Source organism: Rhinolophus sinicus, chromosome 2 (assembly GCF_057876585.1).
Source record: "Rhinolophus sinicus isolate RSI-liver-muscle chromosome 2, RSI-T2T, whole genome shotgun sequence".
NCBI lineage: Eukaryota > Metazoa > Chordata > Mammalia > Chiroptera > Rhinolophidae > Rhinolophus > Rhinolophus sinicus.
The window spans coordinates 124,514,467-124,541,857 of record NC_142502.1 but is presented as its reverse complement, the minus strand read 5'-3'; the positions used below and the strand labels follow the sequence as shown (position 1 = coordinate 124,541,857).

General features: G+C 43.4%; 1 protein-coding gene across 3 annotated transcripts in view; it reads right to left on the bottom strand.

Annotated features, from left to right (window-relative positions):
- The window catches only part of MGAT4A (alpha-1,3-mannosyl-glycoprotein 4-beta-N-acetylglucosaminyltransferase A), a 95,813-nt gene extending 89,403 nt beyond the window's left edge, over positions 1-6,410 (bottom strand). The window contains exons 1-2 of one of the 3 annotated variants that reach the window (XM_074332346.2): positions 6,317-6,410; positions 1,638-1,930 (exon numbers count right to left, since the gene is read on the bottom strand). In XM_074332346.2, the coding sequence (XP_074188447.1) occupies positions 1,638-1,731 (94 nt within the window). In that variant the 5' untranslated portion in view covers positions 1,732-1,930; positions 6,317-6,410. The other 2 variants (XM_074332347.2, XM_019753866.3) reach the window with 2 other exon arrangements.
- Positions 6,411-27,391: the final 20,981 nt, after the last annotated feature.

Here is a 27,391-nt window from a genome sequence, read left to right as displayed (position 1 = left end):
AGCATTACAACACAGGGGATTTTACATAACCACAACAGAAGACCTCTGTTGATACCTGAAAGAGACTGGACAAAACACTAAGCAGAAAACCAGCATAAGAGTATGCACGGAAGGATTACACAGCTGTTCAAGCGATAACCAAAAGAACACTTTTTGTGTCTGTATCTAACACCACATGGTGAAAGAATCTTATATTGTTTAAATCAATTTTGATTCTAAAGACAGCTTAATACCAAAAAAAAAAAAAAAAAATGCTTATAATGCCCTTACATAAGAAACAAGAACAATGGAACAGAGATTCCAAAACTTTTAATCCCTTAAATTACACACAGTGAGAAGAAAGGTCAAGTTTCTCCATTACTATAACTCTCTGAATAAGTATGTTTCCTGATAAGGAAAAAAAACCCATATATTCTTCTTATGGTCATTCCCTTATTTCAAGAGTAAATCTTGGGGACAATCAACAGCTTGATTAATTAACTATTTGAAGTTCTTCCTAAGGAAATCTTCTCCCTTTGGCACAATTTAAAAAGGAAATCTAAAATGTATATATTTGTCCATGAAGAAGAAAGGTCTTCAACAAGTTTTTCATTCATTTTTCCCCAAAGCGATTCCCCACGCAAATTAGACCTCAACTCACAGAAAAAAAAGAGAAAAAGAATACCATACTCGTTCAAAGCACAGAGCATATGCTTTTTTCACTTATATCAGTTCACTACACACACACACACACACACACACACAGAAAAAACTTCAGTCATGAATCCATCTTTTCAGTTATCCTCATACAAGTCAAATCAATGCAGGCAACAGCAGCTTCAAATAACCAGGTGACAATGATTACTCTAACTTGACTGTAACAAACCAAATATGCACTCATCTCGACACCTCCATCCTTCTTGCCTCAACATTCCTTAGGTTATTACAAGGAAAGGAGAGGTAAAAATTGGGGGTAGGATTTACTCCAAATAATTTCTCTTCCAAAAGAGCAAAAAACAAAAACCCACTATCCCTGAATACAATTCCAGTCACTGAACAGATAACCTTCTTGGAAAACACAGTTCAACAGTCCAAACACAATTAACTTTTTAAAATTAAAAAAATTTTCTAATCAGAACTTCTCCCCCACTTCATAAATATTTTTGCCTCAAGAGCAATCTGTCAATCTAGGCAGTTTAAATTATTAACTACACAGCACCAAATCATTAGTATAAGCAGCATATAAATTTCATGAAGGTTCTGGCTGTGTCCTTTTAGGCATTTTATACAACATCCAGTACAAGGATGCTTATTAAACATTTATGATGTTTACTAATAAAAATAAAATGCCCAAACAAAAGTCTTCATTATTCAACGTGGCCACCCTGTATAACATAAACCACCGATCATTATCTGTTCCTCTGAGTGCAATTATAAGAAATCGAAAACAAAATAAACCCCATTCAAATTAGAAATGCTCTGTCTCCTCTGTCCAAGAATACCATTTTATTTTTATGCCAGAAAGAAACTTCCAGGCCACCAGCAGATAGCATGCAACATGCAGACTGCTGAAGTATTTAACCTCAGCATTTATGCATCGTTAACAAAGCAAAAAGCCTAGTACATTTCATGTACATTTTTGGAGATCTTTGCCTTACCTTTCCCATTTTGCCATGTACTATACCAAGATAAAGTAAGGAACGAAGTGATGAAAGCTAAAACAGTGGCTACAGTTCCATTTCGGAGCCTCATCTCATTTCACCATCACACTGGTTCATACATTTATGAAGTCAACTGAATCCAGTACTCCTGGTTCCGGGCCAATCAAAACAATCAATAAGAGAGGTTCATTTCAGAGGCTCTGCAGAATAAGTGTGACAGCACCACCAGTCACAACTGCTATTCAGAACTGTCTTCACAGTCTTCATAGGTTGATGTCTCAGGCTTTCTTCTGAACCAAGAGGAAAACAGAAAGAAAAACTTGTTCAGTAATACAAAATATTGGTTTCTTTATTTATTAGTGACCATTACAAACAGACTTTTTGTAGAGCTACAATGTATCAAGATTATCCCCACATCTAAACCAGTCATTATACTAGAATTATACGGTTCTTCTCCTCCGGAGAAAAAAGCTTCCAACTGCATATATTCCCTCCTCCTTGGTTTGGTTTTGTCTGTGAGAAGGAAGTTATGGTTACTTATTTAAAGAGGGAAACTGGGGGGCTCATTAAACATATAATAAGCCACAGATTCCAAGCTGAGAACTCTCATGATCACACAATGGTTCCTGAGTAACACAATCTTCACCCTCTTCAGTCTTCCTATTATGCAATAATAATGTTTAAAAAAACTTGAGAAAACGGACAGACTACACAACATGTAAGGGTCAAAAGCCCTGGGTTCTGGGCCTGGCTCCATCGCTGCTTACAGGACTTCGGTATGTCACTTATCTAGGCCTTATCGGTTCACCCACAAAATAAGAAAACAACCTGTCCTGGCCCCTTACACATGTCAAAAGTCTGAAAAGGGTTACAGTTATTGCTGTTATTTACCATCATCATAGAATAAATGTAGTTTTTCCACAGATTAACCTACTCCCAAGGTGGAAATTTGGAATATTTAGGCATTTAGAAAATGCAGCCATCCAGCCAGGATACTGTGTGACCTAGGACCCATCCCTTAGCATTGCTTTAACTCAGAAAATCCAGGAGATCGCCACCCATTTAATAGAGCTGTTGAGAAACTGGAATGAAATGAAGTCACAAGAAGCACCTAAGCATGGCTGCCTACCACATAATCGGTTCTCAATAAATGTTAAGTGTATTAAAAATAAAACCAAACAAAAAAACTGCAGCCCGCTACTGGTTCAGTGCACTCTATGCACAGCAGGTCTATCCCCTGGGAGCATGTCAGTCACGCAGATGTGCATTGATTCCTGGTGGCCTCAAGGGGACCACAAGATGCACTTGGCAATATACCAAATGACACTCTAGTGGGGTGAGTTAATGCACCTCCAAAAATGCCTCACAAGCCCAAGGGACAATTCCCTCAGTAGAAGAATATGGCTGATTCAATTGGCCATTTGTAGGCAATTCAAAAACTACCATCTCAGCTACTTTGCAAAACTGAACGTTACCAGAAATCTCTACTAGTGAAGACGGATCAGTAGGGCACAGTATTAGTAATAATAATCATAGACACTACAACTCACTGAGTGTTTCCTGTGCTGGGTCCATTGTATGTTTTAAATCTTTGCAAAATCCCATGAGGCAGGCATTATTAATCCTATTTTATGCACAAGGAAATGGGCACAAGGAAATGAACCCAAAGAGAACCTTAATGTGTATGACTTCAATGTCTAAGGTCTAAGTTCTTACCTACTACCCTTTGCCACTCAAACTCGGCCACCTGCACCCTAGCACTTGGAAGGCAAGTGCCAGGGACACTCCAAGTCTCAGGTTACACTGAAGAATGTTCCCGAAGTGTTGGTAACTTCACCCAACAGTTTAAGGGTGAATTTAAAAAAGTTTTATATTCCATAACAAATATGGGTCTTCAAAATGCATAGGAAATTTCAAAGTTTAAACTTACCACTTTAAACAAATTTCTCACTTCCTGTAGCCTTTGGCTAAGCACCACTACCGCCCCACATACACCCTCAGGCATGTCTGTTAACCCTCCTAGGCCAGAAGCTCTAACTGTGGTACAATATTCTAGAAGCACTGAACACCCTCCCCCCACCCCTTCTTGCTTACTCTTACTATCTGCAAACAAGGAACTCCAACGATATTCTCACTTACAAGTTATCACTGTTTTCTAAACCCAGTTATTCACCTTCTATAGTTAAAAGAAGTTAACATCAAATACATCCATGTTTACAATTTAGAATTTAAAATCATCATGGTGAAATTATCTGATTTCAACTAAATTCCATAAATTGCCTAATATCTTGTTTTATATCAATAAGCACCTAGTAATGAGGTCCGGTTATAAAAAGAGAAGTGATAACTCAGTGACTTATATAACTTGGAATTTTAATCCTGGGGTGGCATTATATAAAAATGCATGTAACTTTCTGTTGCTATATACTTAGCCCTACCTTATTTCAGAGGAAGGATTTTTGTCCTAGTAAAAAAATCTAAGTATACAGGCTATTAGAGTAAGCAGAGAATCATAAAATTAAGGATATTTTAAAATACAGTTTTATTAAATACAAATAAAGCCCATATAAAATTCAGTATAAATTGTGTACACACAATTTAAGTGAATGAACTCTAAAATCAAAGTATTCTACAGATATACTATTGACAATTTGTGAAAAACACAAGAAATATTAAATACTGGATCTAGGAAGTTATTAAGCTCAGGTTTGAAGAACATGCGTATAATGAATTCTAACAAATATGACCTGAAATTCTGCAGGAGAAATAAAAGAGCATTTTACTCAGTAAGGATGCAGTCATACATTTTTAATTAGGGTTTCCAAACTAATGAAGTTTAACTACATGGTACAAATGAAGTGCTCCAGACAAGAGCAAAACTAATGACCCCCGTGCTCTTAAACCAGGAGAGGCAGTTAGTTCACAGGCTGGACAACCACAGCCCTTTGGATGGACTGATCACCTAAAGTGAAAGACAAAGTGACCCATATTTTTATCAGTGTCCACATTTGCAAACATTTTAGTCTGAGACTTTACACATTAGAATCCTTAACAATAAAAAACTGGTACCGTGTTTCCCCAAAAATAAGACCAGGTCTTATATTAAGGTTTGCTTCAAAACACGCATTAGGGCTTATGTTCAGGGGACGTCATCCTGAAACATCATGCTAGGGCTTATTTTCTGATTAGGTCTTATTTTCGGGGAAACATGGTAGTGGCTAAAATTACTAGTCATCTTGTCCATCCTGACAAAGATGAGTGGAACTTTCAACTATAGAGCTCAGACAGAAAAATCTGTTTTATTAACAGATCTTTAAGAGCCGCAGTCCTGTGTTTTATTATTAGATAATAAATTATTTTAAAGTGTTCTCTGAAATATTCAATGTTCCACGGCTGAGAACACTTCTGCTGAACACTTGCCCAATTCCTTAATTACCGTCCCACAGACAGGACAGAGGTGCCTGAAGGAAGAAAGGCACAATCATGAAATCCAAGACATAAACTATGTAACTTTATACACCGCCATTATGTTAAAGTTCATTCATGTTACACTTATAAAAGGATTAATATTTTTATTACAACTTACACAATTTCCTCATCCAGTGAGTGTCTGGATTTACATCTGTGAGCTAAAGAAACTAATGCCAGGGTAACCTGCTAGCAAAACTATTTTTTTTTTTTTTTGAAACATCCAGAAAAGGAAAGGTAAACCATAAAACGCTTATGTTGCTAAATTTAGCTTCTAAATTCAAACGAACAACGTTGTCATTATCTTTGATCAGAACTTGTCCCTCAGCAAAAAAGCACAACAGGAGAATATATGGAAAGCATTCAACACACACACACTGTGCCTGCTCCTATTTCGCAGTTCGGATTGTAAGCAATGAACGGGCTCCAGAGAAACACACGCTGCGAGAAATAAAAGCGGGCGCGCGAGTGGTGTGACCGCCAGCTCATAAAACACGCCTGCGAGATACCACCTGGTACACTCGATGGAATCACCTGCACCCAACCTAAGGGTCCCACGTGCAGCTTCCGCCCGAAGGGGGGCTGAGGCCTGGGGCGGATAGGCTGCTCTTTCACAGCGGACCATCACCAGGTCCTCACTTTGTAGGAAAATTAGCTACCCAGGCTGCATGCCTCCTTCGCCCCGGTGGGGAGCAGCCCTCGCCTCCGGGCCCGGGACAACCTGGCCCCCGCCTCACCTGCCTCGCGGCCCCATGGAGGCGCCGGGGCCCGGCGTGGGCCCTCCGGCAGCCCGGTCCTGTCCCCGGGAAACTCTCCCGCCCCTTCCGCACCCCCAAACCCACTCTTCCCTTCACTTTGCCCCAAAGTCAACAAACCCCGCCGCACGCACCAGGCGCCCGGCCCGCTACCGGAGCGCGCGCCACTCCGAGGGGCAGCGGAGGCGGGGGCTGATGGAGTTGCCAGGACAGCCGGCCCGCGCCCCGCGGCCCAGCCCGCGCCCAACCAGCCCCGCAGCAGCCCGCGCCGCGCGAGCTCCCGGCCCGGCCGCGGCGCAGGCGGCTCCGTTACCAGCAGGTGGATCTCCCGTGATCCCGCGCCTCAGAGCCAGGCAGACGGCGCCGCCCCTCAGCCCCGCGCCCCTCCGCGCAGCCGCTCTGTGCCCCTAGCTCCAGGCCGCGCGCGCCCCACCGCCGCCGCAAGCCCCTCACCAGCCACTGGCGCTGCCGGTTCTGCCGCGGCTGCCGCCGAGGCTGCTTTGGCCGCCGCTGCCGGGCGCCCCGCCTCCCCGCCGCGACTCCGCCCCCGCCGCTGGAGCGCCGGCTGCCCCGCCCCCGGCCCCGCCCGCGACCCCGCCAGTCATTGGCCGCCGGGGCAGCGCGCCGGCCACTGTGCGCCCCCACGCGGCCGAGCGGTCCGCGTCAGTGGCCCGCCCGGCTGTCATTTAGGGGTGCGTCTCGCTGCCTATATAATTCTCGTGAGATCGAGCCCCCCTTTCATTTAATGTCACTGCGGGGTCTGGAGCGGAGTCGAGGTCTCCTATCCCAGGCTCAGAGAACTTGGCATCTCCCCGCCGTCCCGCTGCCACATCTGGCTATAATCCTCCCCGGCGAGTGCAGAGGCAGCTCAGACGGCCAACAAAAGGCCCCGGGAGCCCTTGGCCTCCGCCTCGGCGTGCGACCCTGCCACCCGGGGCTGCCCCAGCCCTAGCCCCCTTCCCCCAGCTTCGGGTCCCATTCCCCCGCTGTCCTGCTTGGGTAGCGTTCCTGGCGACCGGTCCCGGAGACGGCTCCCGCCCTAATCCAACAATAGCTTCCGAGGCCCCGCTGTTCCAGGCACCTCACCTACTGTCTAACCAGCGCGACCCCCCGGCCACAGGCATCGTTAATCCCCAATTTACCAATGTGGAGACTGGGATCCTGGGAGAAGGACCTGCTTAAGCAACTAGGAACAAGAAATACAGCTAGGATTTAAATGCAGGTCTGGGTGCTAAAACCTCTGATTTTCCCACTACACCACGCTGTCCTGCCCCTTTCTCCTGAGCCCCATGTCCTTCATCTATCTCCGTTTCATAAGGTTTGAGATTAACTTCAGAACCAAGTAGAAAATCATCTATAGAAAGACTGAGTGGTCTGCCCTGTTTTTCTTAGCATCCATATGTACTACTATGACTTGCGTTGATAATAACTACTATAGGGCGCATCATCTTTTGGTTACTTACCCATATACCAGGCAAGTTGCTAAGATTTTTACGAGCTATCATATTTAATCCCCATTCTTCATGAGGAAACTGGAGCTCAGAGAGTTTGCCCAAGGTCACACAGCTGGTAAGTGTTAGATCTTGACTCAAACACCAGAGATGTGTTATTTTAACCCCTACAATGACCCTTACAACCATCCTTTAAGTTAATATTTACAGGGAATTGGGGCCTAAGACCAAGGACATATCCTTATTCCTGCCAAGCTCCTGCCAAGCTCCTGCCAAGTAATAAAGAGGTTCTTTTAGAAAATAGCAATTCAAAGATTCAAAACTCTAAGAGATAGCTATCAATCAGAATGGTTTTTCCCCCTCCAGCAAAATTCCTTTATTTTTGTGTCAACATAACGATAATTAACAATCAGTTATGACACACATGGGTTTCTGAGCTCTCACATGGTGAGAGTTCTCTCCATGACTATTGAACTCTTTTAAAGGTTCAGGAAGAAATATATGATTCCCCTTCTCCCGTGGTTCCCCTCTGATTTAGGGGGAGCAGACAAAAAGATTTGTCCACTATCCTACACCGTGAACATAACTTCGGACCGACAGCCATGACATTGAATGACAACTTTTTTGTCTGCTTTGGGGGCCTAAGAGCCAGATTTCCTGTATTCTATGACAAAGACATTTCCTAGTAGCAAGCTGGCAATGGATTTCATGACCAGATGTAAGCAATAAAGACTGAGATCATTCCAGGATACAACCTTTGATCCATTGTTTGATATAACTGGCCTAAAATATCTCTTGGGAATGAACACTCCTAGGTTTTGTTATACAGTGTTCTTAATGACCAACAAGCAGAATCCTTGCAAATGAAGAAAGCACTGCCATTGGACAAATGATGGACAAATCCACCAGGCCACATCCACAGGATTAGCCATGAAACCAATAGCACAGGTAGCCACTATGCCTATTTTACAGAGGAAGAAACTGAGGCCCTGAGGAATTACTATGGCATGTATTATACAAATGGTAATTTAGGCAGCTAGTAAGTAAAGTAACCAGAATTCAAATCCAGGCTGTTTGATCCCCAGCCCCTACACCATCTACCACACTACCTCTCTGCTCCTGCCTTCAAAAACTGACAAACTTTTGTCAAGTTATGGGGACAGAGCCAGGAGTGCAGTTTCCAGGCTCTCGGCCTCACGTGGAAAGGTGCTGGCTCAGGTAGTAAATGGCCATCAACTGTGATTGGATGGCCATCAGCTGTGGCTACGTGGCCGTCAGCTGTAACCAGTGAGCCATTGGCCACTAATATAACTGCTGTGGCTATGCTAGCAGCAAAATAGGGGGCTAGCAAGGAGATGGTGGCTGGCAAGCACGGATTGCAGTTAGGAAGGCGGGTTGCAGACAGTGTGGCTCCTGCTTCCTGTGTCTCCAACCTAGCTGCCAGCGAGAATATAGAGGTGTGACTCTCCTATCTATGGCTCCGTGGGTGTTCCTTTTTGGCTTCACCATATCCTGCGTTCTTGTGTGGGGAGCGGGAGCTGAGACCCCGCAGGCCTGCCCTGCGCGACATATGGCACAGCGAGCAGGGTCTCCCGCACGACACAAGTGGATGAATATTAAAAAGATTTGTTTCTCTCTACCTTCTCCCCCCCTTTTATCTCTCTCAGAGAGGGAAAGAAATGAAAGCATTCACAAACATTCTATAAGCAGAATCATATGTCAGAGGAGAAAGGAAAGCTGGGAAGGACAAGCTTCAAACAAAGACTCAATGGGATTATTCTAGAAGATAGCAGGAACTCCCCTTGGCTGCTGGTTAGTGGCAAAACCCAGCAGAAGACAAAAAACAAACAACAACAAAAAAAACCCCAACCAAACAAACAAACAAAAAACAGGAAAAAACCAAACTGCCTTCCTTTTGGGGCCCGTTTAATAGGTTGTTCCTACTCCGTCTGGCAGCAGAAGGAAAGGTTTTGGAAGAAATCTGGTGATACAATTACACTTGTCACAAACCATTCACATTTTAGCTCAGGAAAGTCTAGAAATTAGAATGGCCTGGAATACATGCCTCCAAGATTTGTGTTAGAATTGGTTGATCATTCATCCTAACTTTGCAGGGTATACAATTCTGGATTTTCCAACTAAGTCTATGGTGTCTGTTTAATAAACCATCAAAGACTGTCATTTCAAACCCCACTGAGTCCGATCTGTTTCTTTTTCCACAACGTCTCTCCTCTATTCTTCCCTTTTTGTTTCTTCTCTACTCTGCAGTTTCTCTTTCCGCCTTCTCCAGGCCTCTAGCTCATACTGACAGTAGAAGTGGGGGAAGTGCTTCGGTAAGAAGTTCTGCCTGTAACTTCAATCTATATTCTGTCGCCAACAAAACTGCTCTGTGGTGGCTGTCCTTTCCACAAACACTGTCTGAGTACCTATGATGTTCAGAGATGCCCAATCACGAAGTGCTCAGAGACCAGTGGGGTAGGTGGATAAGGAATTAAACCAGTAGACAGTGCCACGAGCTCAAGATACTAGGACAGAAGATAGCTGGGGCCATCAGTCAGAATTTTCGGGACAGTCAAGGCTTCCTGGACGTGATATCTGAGCTAAAAGCAGAGAACACACCGGAAGCTAATCTTTTATTGCTTTGATGTTGAGTAGCTGTTGGTGGGGCCATGCCTATAGCAATCAACTTCTAAGAAATCAAGCACCAGGTCTTCAGTTCTCAGTCCCTTACATGCATTAACGATCAAACTTACATAATTTATAAGTGCTTATAATAATGATGTGATTCTGGTTTCTTGGCTACTAGCTCAAATGGGATCATTTTTCAATTATAAAGGCTTCCAGAGGATTGCATCAGGAGGTTCTTCCTTGCTTTTTAAAATGGCTCATGTAGAGGTGATAAGAGCCCTCTTCATTTTACCTGACAGACAGTGAGCTCTAGAAGCCATAGGAGAATTAGGACCAGGATGGGTAGTCAAAACATATTCACTCTTTGTTGGCTGCAGAGAGGTGCAGATACAGTGTACAAACTATTTCTGGTATGTAATCAGACAGGGCCTCTGAGGTCCGAGAAAGTGATGAGAGAATTCACATAGGACTAACACACCACATTTAATATTCAATTCTAGGTGGACATTCAGGTTCATGCCAATGAAGAACAGCAGAAAGCTACATTATTTTTAGTGTTTAGTTTTATACTTCCTCCCCACACCTTTGCTCATCTCTATGTGAGTGAACCCTTGAAAGATGCCCTTTCTAGTCATTCACATTCAACACAGGTCGATGTGCCGATCAGGTTACTCAGACAAAAGCCAGACTGTGTGGCTAAGAAATTATGGAATTATAGGAACTTAATATATTTAAGTAGTGTGGCCAGTGGTGTTTACATTCACGTACAAGACATTGCTAAAAGTGAAAAGTTTTTAGCAAATAAAAGAGAATCCAACTGTCTTAATGGGAACAGGCTCCCTTCCAGGCATTGTTAGAACCATCATCCATGCCTGTGGCAGAAAAAGTCTCTGCCAAGAATGCTTAGGAGACTTGGAAGGATCACTCTTCCCTTCTGAGTGGCTTAGCCACACCATTAAAGCTGGTTTTATTATGTTTGATATCTACTCTGCAGGCACCATGAAGAGAATTATGTGCCCGAGAATTACAGAGCCTTGTGGGGCCGGGGCAGGGGGGTGGGGGTTCTTTTTGTTTTCTTTCTCTGTGAATTTTGTACTTGTAGAAGATACTGGATCAACAGCCCTGCATCTGAAATTCATCCATGCATATAACCAGTTGGAGCAGTTCAACGTGCTACTCCATCAGTACAGTACAAACAAGATAAAAACCTTTAATACACCCAGAACCATGACTGCCAAATATTGAGTTATGAGTATCCGGACAATATAATCTATGTCACCTTTTCCATAGCCCCAGTGTTTCTTTATCCTCTTTTATAGCAAATAAACACACCCCTCCAAGTAGGTGTCTGTATCAGCTAGGGGCCAGTAGGTAAGAGAGAGAGGGAGAAAGAGAGAGAGAGAGAGAGAGAGAGAGAGAGAGAGAGAGAGAGAGAGAGAGAGAGAGAGAGATTATTCTAGGTATTTTGGACAGAGGGAATATTATAGAGATTGGTTACAAAGGTGTTGGAAGGGATGAATGAAGAAAGGAAGGGGAAGAAGAACAAAAGGGAAGCAGGATGGAAACCCAAGGATCAGAGACTGCTAATTGCCCTGAGTGGACACCTTGAGTTTGCACCTGCTCATGCACAGCTAAGGGACTGTTGTTGTTGGTTCTGGATCCCAGAAAAGATGCTGTCTGAGTGTGGAGAGAAGAATCACCCCACCCCCACTACACCTGCAGCTGTTGTCAACAACCTCCAGCAACTGCCACACTGTTGAAGGCAGAAGCCAGAAGCTTCTCTCCTTCCTCTGCCTTCTGATCTGAAACCAGTGCCTCCAATAGAAAGCCAGCTCCAGGAGCTAGCCCACTCACAACTCCCGCATTCCATAGAAATGACCACAGAAAGGTAGCAATGTGTGAGGTTAGAGAAAACGGGTAAATAAACAACCCAGTGTCTGAATAAAAAAAAAAAAGTTAGGCATTCTTTAAAGCAAAACCAGAAGCTTGTCCTGGAAACACGAGAGGATGGAGAATTGTAAGGCTGTCAGATCCTTCCACACTAGAGGGACTTACCCAAACTCTAGAAGACATCTTCACATTCACGTCGCTCTGAAGAGGGACTGTCCACACGATTCGTAGCAGCCATCACAACACTGTCACCAGTAAAGAGAGACTTTTCTAATCATTGATGTTGTATTGAGCCCTTAGGTGCTCAGCAGTTTAGAAGACACATAGTTGTAGGATATGGTGTCAAACCTCAAGGAGTCGCCAGTCTGGTTGGAGAAACGCCTAAGACCCTCCTCATCTCATGCCTGCTCGGCATTAGAGCCACATCCTGGCAGAGCCATGCCATCCGAACCACTCCTTCCCTTCCATGAAGAGGCACATGCCAGAGGCAAAGGACTCCCCAGCTCCACTCCACCACCTGCTTTGGCTAGCTAACGTTCTTCAAGATTCAGCTTGATGCCACATCCGTGGGAAGCCTTCCCTTACCCCCAAGCCTGGGAGAAGGACCCACTGCATACTGCCTGTACTCCCACCAGTAGATTTATCATGCTGTAGCATCACCCTGAGTTTCCAAGATGCTGTTAGTTAGAGGAAGGGCAAGCTTCCATGCCTCTCAGCCTTTGGAGTGGTTGGGTCAGACCTGGGACAGGTGGAACCAACCCTCCAGGTACAAGCAGGCTGGGAGACCATGACAAGTATTATCATTTTCTATGTGGTTTATGAAGTGAAAAAGGCTGGGTAGCACCAATATGATGGTTTGCCAACTTATCTGCCTCATTCACTCAGAGGTTATGCTGCTTGAGGGCAGGGGCCATCATATTCATCAATGTATGGCAGGCACATGGGAGATTTTCTGCAACTGTTCGTTGACAGAATGAAGGAGGACTTCATGGAAGAGGACACACTGGTTCTGAGCCTTGCAGAATGAGTGAAGGAGTTAGAAAAATAAATAAGCATTATAAGAGAAGGAACACGCACACACAAAGGGACAGTGCATACTCGGTGTTCATGGTGCCAGGGCAGCAGGAAGAACAGAGGCATCATGGGAAATATGACAGGTCATGGAAACCGCAGGCGAGTCTGGACCTGGGGCTCTGGTGAAAGGAAAGCACTGAAGATTTCTGAATAGAAAAACGATGTTATAACAAAAATGGTCAAGAGTAGGGGAGTCCTTATGTCAATAGCACCAGCTTGAGAGTTACTGTAATATTTTTACCTGAATTAAAAAAAGAAAAAAGTCTTACAATCATAAAAAAAAAATTTATTGAGCTGAAGTTATATGCCCTATCTACATACCTCTACTAGAGGTGCTAAGTAAGTATTTGCTTATTGCTTTGGTTTTGCTTCCTGTTTTAAATTTTGCATTGACCTAGCATCAAAATCACAAGACTTAAGATACAGGAGAGTAGAGAAAGACAATCCTCGTCAGCAAATGCATGTTCTAATATTAGTGTCTTAGATGCAACTGAAAATGCCATTATCACTTCAAAAACAAACTGCAGTGAGAACTAAGGTGTCTATTCTGGAAGAAAAGAATCTTCCAGAATTCTGAACACTCCATTCAATAGACTTGTTCAAGTCAGCCTCTATATAAGGAGTTTGGAAGATAGAAATAGCATAAGAAATCAGAATGTCCTCTGAATACAAAATCTTGCTGCATGGACATATTAATAAAACATTCCCAGACAATCTCCACAGAGTGCTTTGTAAAATTAATATTTTTAAAAATTCTCTAAAAAGTTTTTGGACAGCAATTTGTTTTGTGTCCTTAACAAATGCTTACTGAGGGTACACACAGTGAGAGTGACCTGCCACAGATTCTATATGCGAAGGGAATGGAGGAGCAAACTTTACATTTTATCCTGGAGTTAAGGGGGATATCAGCAAGTCCTTCCCATCTTAGGGGGCAAGAGAACAATTTTATGGGAGGCCCAAAGAACCTGAACACAGTTGAGTTATAAACACAGAGGCCTCATTTAGAGGAACTCAGATCTTGTGCCAGCTGGATTCCCTTTTTTTTTTCCTTGGGGTCCTCAGGCCTGGTTCCTAACCTTGAGCCATTTTCCAGCCTGCCTGCTGGGCTTTCTTTCCTCAGATGCTGCCTTCTTTCACCACGTGGGCAGTTGCCTCATCCTTTCATTACCAAGAACCTTTGGTTCCTGTTGGTCTTCCTCCCAAGGATTCCGTGTTATCTAATGCTTTTGCACACCAAGCGTGCTAAATGTATTGAGTGATCACTTTTCTATTATGAATCAAGTGATATACAGAACGACAGACAGATCATCGAAAGTTCTGATTTACAACCATGAGCTGGCTGACTCCAAGATGGCTAGCCATTTACAGACTAGCCGGGGTACCATCCTCCTAGGGATGACTCACCTGGGATGGAGCCAACAGAACTCATCAGATCTCTTCTTAGAAACAGAGACAGGCCGTCTCATTCAGTATCAGGGAAGAAGCAGAAAGACAGAGGACGCAGTAGGCAGAAGCATGAACAAAGTGGAAACTGAAGGGTAGAGAGGAAAGCAGCGGGAAGTAAGTCCGTGAAAGTGTTGAGGGAGCAGCAGAGATCGAAGGGTTGAGGCTGAAGTGAGGCAGGTGCTGGATCTGCCCTTGGGGCTTAGCTGCTGTGGGACGTCAGGAATGGCTGCTGCTGGCAGGACAGAGATGGACTTCACCTTGTCCATGAGGCTGTGGGTTTGGGTTCCTGCTCTTCTCAAAACATACCATCACATGACTCAGTATGCAGGAAAAGCAGAGGGGTCGGGGGTTTGGAGGAAGGCTGCCAGATCTTCATAAATAGGACTTGATATTTTGGTGATGACCATAGGCTCTTATGCAAATTCAAAAGCAAAACCTAAAACCTTCTGGAATCAGACAGATACACACTTTTTAGATTATACATGGTTTATGTTTTGCACTCTATTATTCCATACTCCTGTCACCCATTTGTTGCAAAGAAGGGAATTATACTTACTTTCACTTTTATACTTGTATTAAGGACAACTGGGCATGACTAAAGGGGTAGCTTCCTAACCTCACCAGGCCAACCAGAGATCCAGCCAGGCCAAAGTTTGATAAATGTCTGACTTATCGATGCAGATTCTAATATCGTCACATAGAAGGTAAAAATGATCTGTTTCTAATATTGATGATCATAATTTCCTTGTTCCATTCATTTCCCAAAACCCAAAACATACTATCACACAGATAAATCCTCTTGCATTTTATCATTCATTGAAACTGCCTGTGTAATATTATTCTTATCAGGTTTCTAATTTTCCAACCTAAAGCCTATCTCACTGGCCACATTTATGTTGCCATTTAGCAATAACAGAGAGAGTGATATTCAGAAATTTGGGGGAGTTGGACTCTGAAATTTCTAGCAGAATGTGGATTTGGCACCAAGGGCTTATAATGAAAAAGTATAAGAACTGCTCGCAGCTAACGGAAAAATAAATTGGAATTGTACTGGGAAAGTACCCAAAAGAACTTGCCTCAAATGAGAATTGAGTTTTTATTAGAAAAATCTGATAAGAGTAAAAAAAAAAAATGTTCCCTTTAATCATCAAATGGTTCTTATAATTTATCGTTTCATTGCCCTCCTGTAAAGGGACATTACACTTTAGTGTCTGTCAAATGCTTTTATAATTATGAAAGTACCCTCTGCTCAGCAACCTGAAGTAATTTCTCCTTTCAAGTGAAAGCTTCAACCTTGCAATGAAAGTACATGTGCCAATTTCTTCGTCTTACAAGCATTAAAGGAAAAGTCATCATCTTAGCCGCTGTAGAGAAGAAAAAATATTTAGGAAGCTTCTTTCTCGTGAATTTTAGCACGTGTCATATTGCCATCTGATTAGATATCATATTTATTTCCTGTTCAACGAATACTTACTGAATACTTACCATGCTCTGGGCACCAAGTACCATGTGACATGCACAATTGAACTTGAATCTTTTATTTATCTAGAGTGCACAGGATAAGGGCAGGAACATAGAAAGAAATGAGGTTGCACAGAAAGACTAGGGTTTAGGGTCAATTTTTTTAGGAGGAGTATTGGGGGGCTTTGGTACTAGCATGAAGAGTTCAGATATTATTTGGTAGATAATGTGAAGTCATCATACATTTTTGAGAATGGCAGGTCAGAGCCCGCGCGATGGGCAGAATGGGAGGGAGGGTGGATCATCTAAGTAAGACCTAATCGGTTCTGATTTAGTTAGGGCTGCTGAGGGAACAGCTGAGAGGAGGGCCAAAGTGGCACTGAGATTTTGAGCCCCGTGGTGGGGCTGACAGCGTTCCAAACGAAAGCAGCGATCCCAGTGAAGGAGATGCTGGGGAGGAAGACGACTTCCTTTTGGTTCTACTGAATCAGAGCTGTCAAGAGACGTGGAGACGACGGTCATTGGCAGGAGTGGGAAATGAGCATTAGAACTTAAGAGAAAGACCAGGTGACACCAGCAAGATGGAGAAGGATGAGGGGTGAGTAGAAGCTGAGGAGTTTACCAACAAGGTCACTGGCCTCCTTCATGAGGGCCACTTCAGAGGAGCAGTGTTGGCGAAAAGCCACGTGGTCATTTGCCTGGGATGAGTGGGTGGTAAGGCAGTGACGATGGGGAGCGTGAGGGGCTATACCTTTGCAGAGTGGAGTGAAGACCTTCTGGTTTTGGTTTTTAAGATCATAAACATGATCTTAAAAGATGAAGATAAAGAAAAAGGAGATCTAATGGATGAATCCCAATCTCCCCCTAACTGGCTATACCTTAGGGAGCATTCCCTTTGGTATTTGCCAGCTTGGTATTCCAAACTCTTCCCTATGCCTCTATTTTTCTATACAATTGCAAATAAAAGTGAAATAATAGTCAATATAGCTAGCATTCCCAGAATATTCACACTCTGCCAGCCATCACTCTAAGAACTTTCTACATATTAATTAATTTAATCAGTACAATGGCCCTAAAAGGCTGAGAACCTCATTTTGGGGGTTTTACACATGAGGAAACAGGCAAGAGACATTTAACAACTTGCCTAAATTCATACAGCGAGGATGGAGCTGAGGATTCAGCCAGAGGAACCTGCTGGAATCTGTGCGCTGGCCTCTCTCCCCAAACACTGCAAAGCTGTAACAGGAGTCCTAGGAATTTTGCAGATTAAAATTGTAGAAAGCTTTCCAATATTCATTTGATTTACAGACGGGCTCATTTTAGAGAGTGACACAGCCTAAGTTCAACATCACTTGCTTCAGGGTAAATAGTTATGTAAGAGAGCTGAAAAATCTGTCAACATCATATGTAAGTCTACTCCTGAGGCCTCCTGGAACAGGAAGAAACCCTTAAGCTCATCTGGTCAAGTGCCTTCTTTTACATAAAAAAAAACCACCTTGAGGAGCTGCAGAGTGGCTGGGCCAAGGTCAAGTGTGAGTGAAACTCAATATTCTGAGTCTTCCCACTTCACCCCAAGGAGCTGGAGATGAAGAGGAAGGAAGTGGTGGGGGGAGGGAGCACCCTAGAACCCAGTTCAGGGTGAGGGTGAGGGGAGGTGTCCACAGGCTGCAGACCATCTCAGGTCTATTCCTGAGAGATGGCCCTGAGTTTGCAGAGACTTTTCTTGTTATTGAGCACAACTTATTTCCTTTCTGTCCCCACCCAGAAGAAAGTGCCAATGAGGTCTAGCACACAAGTGCTTAATGAATGTTTTTAAGTGAGTTAATTGACCCACACATGAGTGACAATTAAAGGAGAAATATGCAAAGGAAAACTAGCTCCATGGGTCTCCCCTGATCCACTAGGGAGGCAAGAAAATGACCCCAGGAGCAGCCTCTTGGATCCTACAGAACAAAAACACGTGGTCTGTGGCAGTGACATGACCTGTTCAGCGTTGGTGCTGGTCCTTTTCAGGATTTGGCCACCTCTTTTTCGCACTGAAAGTCTCAGTGTCTGAGTTGCAGTTAGTAACTTTCACCTTCCACAGCAGCATTCCACCTTGCTGCCACCTGGGATGCAGTAATGTGAAAACAGTAAAAGAGTGTCTCTTGCAAAAGGAACTTTCCACCAAAAAACTTACTGTGCAAACACGGCTGCTCTCTAAATGGCCCTACACATACGCCAAGAAACAAAAAGCACATTTTGCAAAGTAACGGCCTCTCCCAAAACTGTTAAAACTTTCTGGGTGGTGTTAAATCTCGTAAGCAGGAGGGAGAGAAGTTATTTCTACCAAATGATCATCTCTTGCATTCAGCTTGGAGACATATTACATTTTGAGGCCATTATATTTGTATGATTAAATTGAATGACTTAAGGAAAATACAAAAGTATTTATCTTTCCCATCAAAAATATACAGTATTACTCAGCCATAAAAAAAGGAGGAAGTCTTGTCATTTAAGACAACTTGGATGGATCAAGAGGGTATTATGCTACATGAAATAAGTTCGGCAGAGAAAGACAAATGATCTTACTTGCCATGTTTCCCCCAAAATAAGACCCAGCTGGACAATCAGCTCTAATGGGTCTTTTGGAGCAAAAATTAATATAAGACCTGGTCTTACTTTACTATAAAACTTAGTCTTACAGTAAAATAAGACCAGGAATATAATATAATATAATATAATATAATATAATATAATATAATATAATATAATATAATATAATATAATACAATACAATATAATATAATATCAGGTCTTATTTAATTTTTGCTCCAAATGATGCATTTGAGCTGATTGTCTGGCTAGGTCTTATTTTCAGGGAAACAGGGTATATGTGGAATCTAAAGCACAAAATAAACAAACAAAACAGAAACAAACTCATAGATACAAAGACATTTTGACAGTTGCCAGATGAGACGGGGGTTGGGGGACTGGGTGAAAAGGGGGAAGGAATTAAGATATACAAATTGCCAGTTATAAAAACAGTCACAGGGATGTAAAGTACAGCACAGGGAATATAGTCAATATTGTAATAACTATGTATGGTGCCAGGTGGGTACTAGACTTACTGAGGGGATCACTTTGTAATGTGTAGGAATGTCTAATCACTATACTGTACATGTCAATTGTATTTGAACGTCAACTGTAATTGAAAATTTTTTTCATTTAAAAAGATATGGCTGGGGTGGCCAATTGGCTCAGTTGGTTAGAGAGCAGTGCTCATAACAGCGAGGTCGCTGGTTCGATTCCCCCATAGGCCAGTGAGCTGCACCCTCCACAACTAGATTGAAAACAACGACTTGACTTGGAGCTGATGGGTCCTGGAAAACCATACCGTTCCCCAATATTCCCCAATTAAAAAAAAAAAAAAGGTATGTCTAGTTTCCCACTTGAATGTGAGAGTATGCAGAGTAGGCAGTTATTTATATGGCTTTGATTTTAGGGACACTGGGGGCGGTGACCCCAGACAAAAAAGCACCTTTGTTGGTGATCTTTCTGCTTCCTGAACATAGGGCTTAACACCTCAGTTTACAGCTTTTCCCTTTGTTAATGATCTTAATCTTGGTAATCACTTTAAATATATACAATTATAGTTGTCAATTATTCCTCAAAAGTTAAAAAAAAAGAGTGAATGCACCAAGGCTGACACAGGCCTGTGGCCCAGACAGGTCATCCAAACAAGTGACATGAGCCAGAGGTAAGAACATTTCCAGCTCAGTCACAATTTCAAATCACAGCTGAGCTCAATCTGAGTCAGGCACACACTGGGAAATGGTGGGTGCTGGGAGAGCAGGCGAGCACCCAGCTTCTCTGAAGGGGCAGCCACTACACAGAGGAGCCAGGTCTACTTTTTCCTAAGAAACTGGAATTCTGATTCTAATGTTAATAATCCCCATGCTAAAAGAGCAGGAGGATGAAACAAAACACATTTTCTAGCCACATCTGGCTTGTGAACCTTGGTTTCCAAGCTCCATGAAATCCTCTTAGTTGTCACTGTCTTAATGGGAACCAAATGGATCTCATCCTTACATTTAGCGTCCATCCCCAGCTTTCCATTCAATATGTGTGTTATATATGAATAGATGATATGTATTTTTTTATAATGTATGTGTGGCATATTAGTGTGTATGGTGTGTATTATACTATGCATATTATATTAATATATTAACTAATTAGGCCATACTTAGTGAGGGAAACAGAGTTGCGACCCCAAAATATGCCTTTTGGGATACTGATTATTTTAAGCTGGTTATTTTTAAGAAACAAAAGACTCAGAAAGAAACTTTGACCTCCCCCCATAACTGCCTAAAAGGGATTCAGATAGAAAAACCTGCTTAAAGGAAGGAAGCATCACCTTAGCATTATAATATAAACTCAGTGTGGCAGACAGGAAGAAAAGAAGCTAAGTCTGTTTGTTGGACTCCCCTCTATGTCCCACTGTTTCTGGTGGCCTAGCAACAATTTGTTTATCACATGTTTGCTCTTTCTCACCTACCTGTGAATTGCCTGCTTTCTCTTTAAAATCCCAGATCCCCGCTTCCCTCTCCTTTGTCCAGAAAGGCATGTAAATCTCAATTACCCAATGTGTTCTCGGTTCCATATTCTTAGGGAACCCCGCATGTACACGCATAATAGATTTAGTTATTTTCTCCTGTTAATCTGCTTTATGTCAATTTGATATTAGACCAGCCAGAAGAACTTAGAATTTATTTTTCCTCCCCCGTCCCCTCCACTAGTTATACTTAACTCTTAGAAGCCTGGTTTTCACATCTGTAAAATAAATATGACCCTGGCGACTCTGCAGGGATGTTGTGAGAATTCATTGCATACATTCTTCCCCATTGTGACGGGGGGGGGGGGGGGGGGGGGGGGGGGGGGGGGGGCGCTCCCTGAACCTGTGGCCTCCTACGTGTGCTATTCTGTGGGAAAGCTTGTTCTTAAAAGCAGAGGAAAGCAGACAGGAGTGGGATCAGGGAACTGGTAGACCTGGGCAAAGTCTGGAGCAGCCACAGAAGGGACTGCTGAAGATGGGACACATTTTCTCATCTTCAGCTCTCATTTTTTCACGACTATCCAAACTTTTGTGAACTTTGGTACAATGCACTGTCTGCTCCAGGAGCATTCACCATTTAAGATTGGACAAAGGATGAATAGAAAGAGTGCTTGTGACAGGGAGCGGCTGGGGAAGCCACCCTGGGGCAGGAAGTGACTCAGTCAGTCAGGAGGGTGACATCTCCCACCACGCTTTGCAGCCTGGGGGTACAGGCAGCCCTCCTGTGTCCCTAAGGTCTGCCCTAGCTCAGACCTGTCCAGACACTGTGGTAATCACATTATGGTGTTTAATAAAAAGTAGGTTAAGTCAATGTGTAAAATACACTCTAACTTCATAAAAAGAGAAGGTCTATATGTGTATGCAAATATGGAGACATCCTGAGTGGAGCACAAAAAAATGTGGGTAGGGGGAGGTTGATGGGAGCCTTTCAGTGTTATCTTTATGCTTGCCAAAGAGACAGTTTTCCCCAGGACCTAGGAACTCCCAAATCTGAGAGTTCTCAGTCTGGATTTCCCACCCCTCTCAGCAGCACTCAGCTCTGCTGGACCCTTTCCAAAATCCCCTTTCCTGCTGTGCACAGCACCTCACTCTTCCTGCCCCTCCTGGTTTTGAGTTAATGCCTTCCTTCCCCTTGCCAGGACCTCGCCTTGCCCCGGGGTCTTGTCTTCCCTGGATGCTCTCACCCTTTCTACCAGCACATTCCTCCAATCCCACTTCCGCCCCAGCAGACCTCTCAGTAAACTGCATACCAACTGCATCAGGGCAGCTTGCTGCATCCTTATTTGATTGTCCCACCACGGTAGACTATTTCACACAGAACGAGCTCACAGTGGGCTCTCTCTCCCCCCGTGATGTTAGGGACCAATTCCTGTCCTTTGCCTCTCTGAAACCAAACTTGTTGTCTTTCTACAAAATACATCTTCTCCCCACGGTCCCATCTGAGGGATAGTAGCCTTTTGCTCACAGTGAGTGAGGCTGAAATCTCAGACTCAGCCTCTGCCCCTCTCCCTTTCTTTCCCCACACTTGGAGTCATCTGCCAACTTCTATCTGTCGGTCTTTCATAAACTGTACAGATAATTTGTCTATTTCTGTCCCCTCCTTGGGACAAGCCTTCATGACAGTCTTTTGGCTAAGTGTTCCAGAGACCCCTGCCATCCAGCTTAAACATAGAAAGGGGATACATCTGGGATTCGTGAGAGATTGAAACCAAAGAACAGAATCAAACACTGGGGCACATCCAGCAATAAGAAGTTAGTCTTTATTGGGGAGACGACTGGGGAGTGCTGGAAATGGGGAACACTCCATCTTCTGTAAAGGATGAGTCTCAACTCCTTTGCCTGCCACTCAAACCAGCCACAGATGCGCAGTTTCCTGCTCACCAACATTACCTCATGTGTATCTTCCCTCAAAAACACCTGCGTTTCTTTCCTTATGCTCTTCAGAAAAATACGATTTTAAATCATAAGGGGCCTTACGTAATAAAAATGTCTGAGAAAAGAAATACGCCTCTTCAGACTGCAGACCTCTTTTTCAGTAAGGCATATGTAAGAAAGACTTCCTATGTCTTGATCTTTTTAGAAACCGGCTTTTATTTGACTGGTAATTAGATTACATGGCATAGCCGTTTCTTCCACTATGTACTGAAGGGTTCCCAGAGATGGGAAGGCGACTCTGTAACGGGCAGCTGTTGGTATTTTGTGGCAGAAACAGATCATTGCCTATCCTATTTCAGTTCTCTATTCTTCTTTACTAACAGAACCCTGATTTTCCTGGGAATGGCAATGTGTCCAACTAAATCAGTACATTTCTTAGTCTCCCTTACAGATGTGTGTGACAATATGATGAATATCCTGCCACTAATAGTTAAGCAGAAATTGTGAAGTGACTCTTGGCTCTTTCTCTTTCCTGTTGTGTGGAATGTGGACCCGATGGCTGGGGCTTTAGTGGTTATTCTATGGCTTTGAGGACAACGCTCTCACCCCCAGGACAGGAGATCTGAGGGTTAGGAAGCGCCTGGGTTCCTAATGCTTTGTGAAGCCTTGAATTGCTTAACTTCAGGTTTCTTGCCATGTCAGAGAATCATAAAACACCCCATCAGTGCTTCCCAGTATGGGCCACCTATTGGACTTATTAGAGGAACTTTAAAAATGATTGCTGCCTGGATGTCACCTCAAAAGATTCTGATGTAATTGATATGGGGGGACAGATGGGCATGTGGCTTTTTAAAGCTTTCAGATGATTCTAGTGTGCGGCAAACACTAAGAGTCACTGCCCTACTTTGTTTAAGCCACTGCTTTTTCTGTTTTTGTCACTTGCAGCTAAATGCAATGGCTCACAGATACAACCTGCTTTCCTTGGGGAATTGCTTGCTCTCATCCACTCAGAGTGTTTCTAGATAGAATGATAACTGGGAATTTTAGATGTGGAACACACAGATACTACATAGAATTGGACCAAGGCTAGATGTCTGGCCGAACCAGGGCCAGTAAAACAATAAATTAGAAGCAAACATAGGATAATAACCTCATGACCTCAGGGCGAAGATTTCTTAAACAAAACATAAAAAAGCACCAACCATAGAGGAAAAAATGGAAAGGTTTTCCTTTTTATTTTATTTTCATTAAAATAAAAAACTCTGTTCATCAAGACACTGATAAGAGAATGAAAAGAAAAGCCATGCGTGGGGGAAGACATTTGTATAACATATATTCTACACAGGACTTATACCAGAATATATAATGAACCTCAATCTATTAATAAGTAAGAGACAGTCAACCCAATGGGAAAATGGGTGAAGATTTGAACAAGCACTTCAGGAGGTACAATATTCAAATGGCCATAAACATATGAAAAACGTGCTCAATCTCCTTAGTCATTAGGAAAATGCAAATTAAAACTATCATGTGATATCACTACATACCTACTATTTAATGGTGTAAAATGACGAAAGTGAAGAACTCTGACAATATCAAATGTTGCTGAAAATGCAGAGTAACTGGAAATCTCCTGAATTGCTAGTGGGAGGTAATTAACTCAATTACTTTAGAAAACTGTTTGGCAGTATCTGTAAAAAGTAAATCTTGAAGGGAGGAATGTGGAAGAATTTGGGGACATATTTTATAATCATCAAAACTCCCCCTATCCAACTCCAAATTTTAAATAAGAAAGAAAGAAAAGAGGGAGGGAGGGAGAGAGAGGGACATGGGGGTTGGTGGGGTGGGGGGGGGGGAGAGAGAGAGAGAGAGAGAGAGAGAGAGAGAGAAAGGAAGACAACCCTAACCCATTGCACACTCTCCTTATGTAATAATGTTTATATAATAATGGCACACAGCAGTGCCATCTTGGCTGGGAAACAGAAATACCGTCAAGTATAAATTACAAAAAGTCTTTAGGAACTCACCCCTGACATAAAATGCTGTGTATTTGTTTGTATTGGCAGCACATGACTTATCTTCACTGTAATAATTAGGACAACGTTGGTTGCAAGTGGTATAACTCAGGTAGAACAAAATTTAGCAACATGGGCGATTTTACGGAAGGATGTTAAGTTAGAAATAGGAATGAGCCTCAGGAACAGCTGGACCGAACAACCCTGGGATGACCTCCTCCCTCGCTCTGCACCTCCCCACCTGTGGCTTCACTCTCCTTGCTCACTGCGTACCTGCCTCTGTCTAGATACCGTGTTTCCCTGAAAATAAGACCGAGAAGGACCATCAGCTCTAATGCGTCTTTTGGAGCAAAAATTAATATAAGATCTGGTCTTATTTTACTATAAGACAGGGTCTTATACAATATAATATAATAAATGTAATATAATATAATACCAGGTATTATATTAATTTTTGCTCCAGAAGACGCATTAGAGCTGATTGTCCGGCTTGGTCTTATTTTTGGGGAAACATGGTAGTCCTGTGCTGCAATTTCATCCACTGGGAAGACACTCATTCTTTCTCGTTTCCAGTTTTAACATTCCAGGGAAGGAGGGTGATTAATTCAATATGGGTCAAGACCCCAACCCTGGATCACTCACCTGTGGCCTGGGGTGGGGCCGGACAAAGACACTGTGAATGGCCAGCTCTGGTCAGGTGCCCAGTTCTGTAAGTTGACTGTGGCTAGGAGGCTGATTTTCAAAATGGCTACTCCTCAGTTATCATGAAGACAGGGTGGCCATGAGGAGAAGCAAGAAACTTGGAGCACCAGATAACGGACGCAGCACACTCAAGGGAAATCAAGATTTTACTATTGAAACCAAGTTACGGGCTTGTGTTTTTCTGTTGTGACCCTTTCTCCTGGAGTTGGAAGAAAATCAGCCACAGCCTCTAATCACTATGCACTTGGGGATGCACCCACAGAGAGCCTGGGATGCCTAAAACAGTAGACTGCCATGCTCCTTAAGCTATAAGACGTACCTCAAATCAAGGATTGGAAGGCCATGTGTACCCAGAACATAAAATGTTCTGCCCTGGAAAATGTAGACCCTAAAAGAGAACTCAAGGGGTGCTAAACGAAGCCCAGTTACAAAGTGTTGGGCAATCAGAGTATACCACAGCCTGCAGGAGCATGGGGCGAGCATGGCATGCTTAAAGCATAGAATCCATTCTCTAAAGATGGTCACCTTGGGAGATCACAAACACCAAATGTAAGTCAGTATGTGTTGCCCAAAACAAAATATGGAGGCAAAATGTGTGCCCTCAGATATAAAACACAGTCTCTGCATACCCCATATCCTCAAAGTGGGTATCAGACTGTTCCTGTTTCTTACAGACGACCTTGAAATGTCTGTGTCAGTGTCCTTAGTTGCAGAAATCTAAGGAAATCTCACAAGCCCCAAGACTGGGTCAACCAAACTCCTAAAGAACTAATTTTCTGTGTGTGCTGGATCTCTCTGAGCAGCAGTAAAACTTTGCACTTGTGTCAAATGTTCCGTCTACCAAGTTAGCGTATTTTACAGGAAGTCGTTCTTCCTATATTTTCAACAGTAACGTAGATACACTGCGGCAGAAAACCCAGTATGATCCTTGCCGCCGTCTGTGTTACATCTACTCACAGTGTAGCCCAGGCGTGTGCAATCATGGCAGACTTCCTGCTGCATGTATGTCTGGGTGTTTGCATAAGTGGAAGCAAATGTTGCTTCACTGAGTGTTTCTCAACTCATTTCCTGAATATACAGCGGCCTTCCTTCAATTCCTTAAAAAGCACTTTAACATCTTTCATAGCTATATTGTAGTTCTCAAAATTTTGATTCCAGAGCATCAGTAAAGAGGTGGTCTGGATCTGCATCCTACGGACAGAAATCAGTGTGTGGCTTTCTCAGAAACAAATACTACACACACACACACACACACACACACACACACACACACCCCACACACACACACCAAACTGCCTGCAAGACTCAAAATAGCCAGTTACCTAACTGAATTCTCCTTAAAGGCTCCGGTTACTTGTATAGAAACAGCCTAGGTTTCTTCAGGACCTCAGGGCATGTCATCAAAGACAGTATCTGGTTGAATGGTGGCGGTGGTGGTGGGGAGCATTACGTGCAAGTGGGCCCTCATCACGGAACAAGCCCCAGAATGGGGGGGAGTGTTCCCAAAGATGGTGGGGACATGGAGAGCTGAGAGCAGGGCAGGGTGAAGGATGTATGGAAATTGGGTGGGCATGCCTTGAAGTGCTCTATCACTGCCTTAAACAGCAGGAGGGGCCTTCTGGACCCTCACCTGCAATTCCTCTCATCTTCACCCCTAAGGCCTTGCCACCTTGGCAACACCCTGGCAATGCAAAGGATAAAACATGGAAAGGGGGCTTTACCCACGTTGTCTTACAGTTCGGTGGGGCTGGGGGTAGGTGGGGCAACATGTGATCAGAAAAGAGTGAACACTGACTCCTGTTCATGCTTACTCTTCTCTCTTGGTGCCTGGAGAACTTCGAGAAATATGGAGACGGTCACAAAAAGGAATAATCAAGAAGAAGCAGAATCTGGAAGAACTATAAAGGTGAAATTGGTGTCTAATTTTGAAAATCATAGTGGATATAAAATGCTCCACACCATACAAGGTGTGGGTAAGGGGTAGAGAGAACAAAAATGAATAAGGGAGAAATAGACGTTAGAGACCTTTCCCACAAAAGCCTACCATTTATGTAGGTAAATACACAAGGTCAGAAACTTTAAGCAGCATGGTTGAACTAGACCAATAGAAGGGTTCAGTCAGCCCAAACATTGAAAAACCAGGAGATCTCCACATTAAAATCTGGGAATCTGGCTTCTTGTGAAAAATCAGAGGATATAATAACCCCAGATGTATTCTCACAAGGCAACAACCTGCGTGGATCTGCCAGTGGCCACCCCCAAAGATGGTGCTGGCATTCTTCACTTCGGGACAGTCCTCACCACTCCGTTGCTTTACCCTTTGTCATTATAATGCTTGGACCCAGCATGTGAATTTGTCATTCCCAACTGGGATATCCGAAATATGAAATTA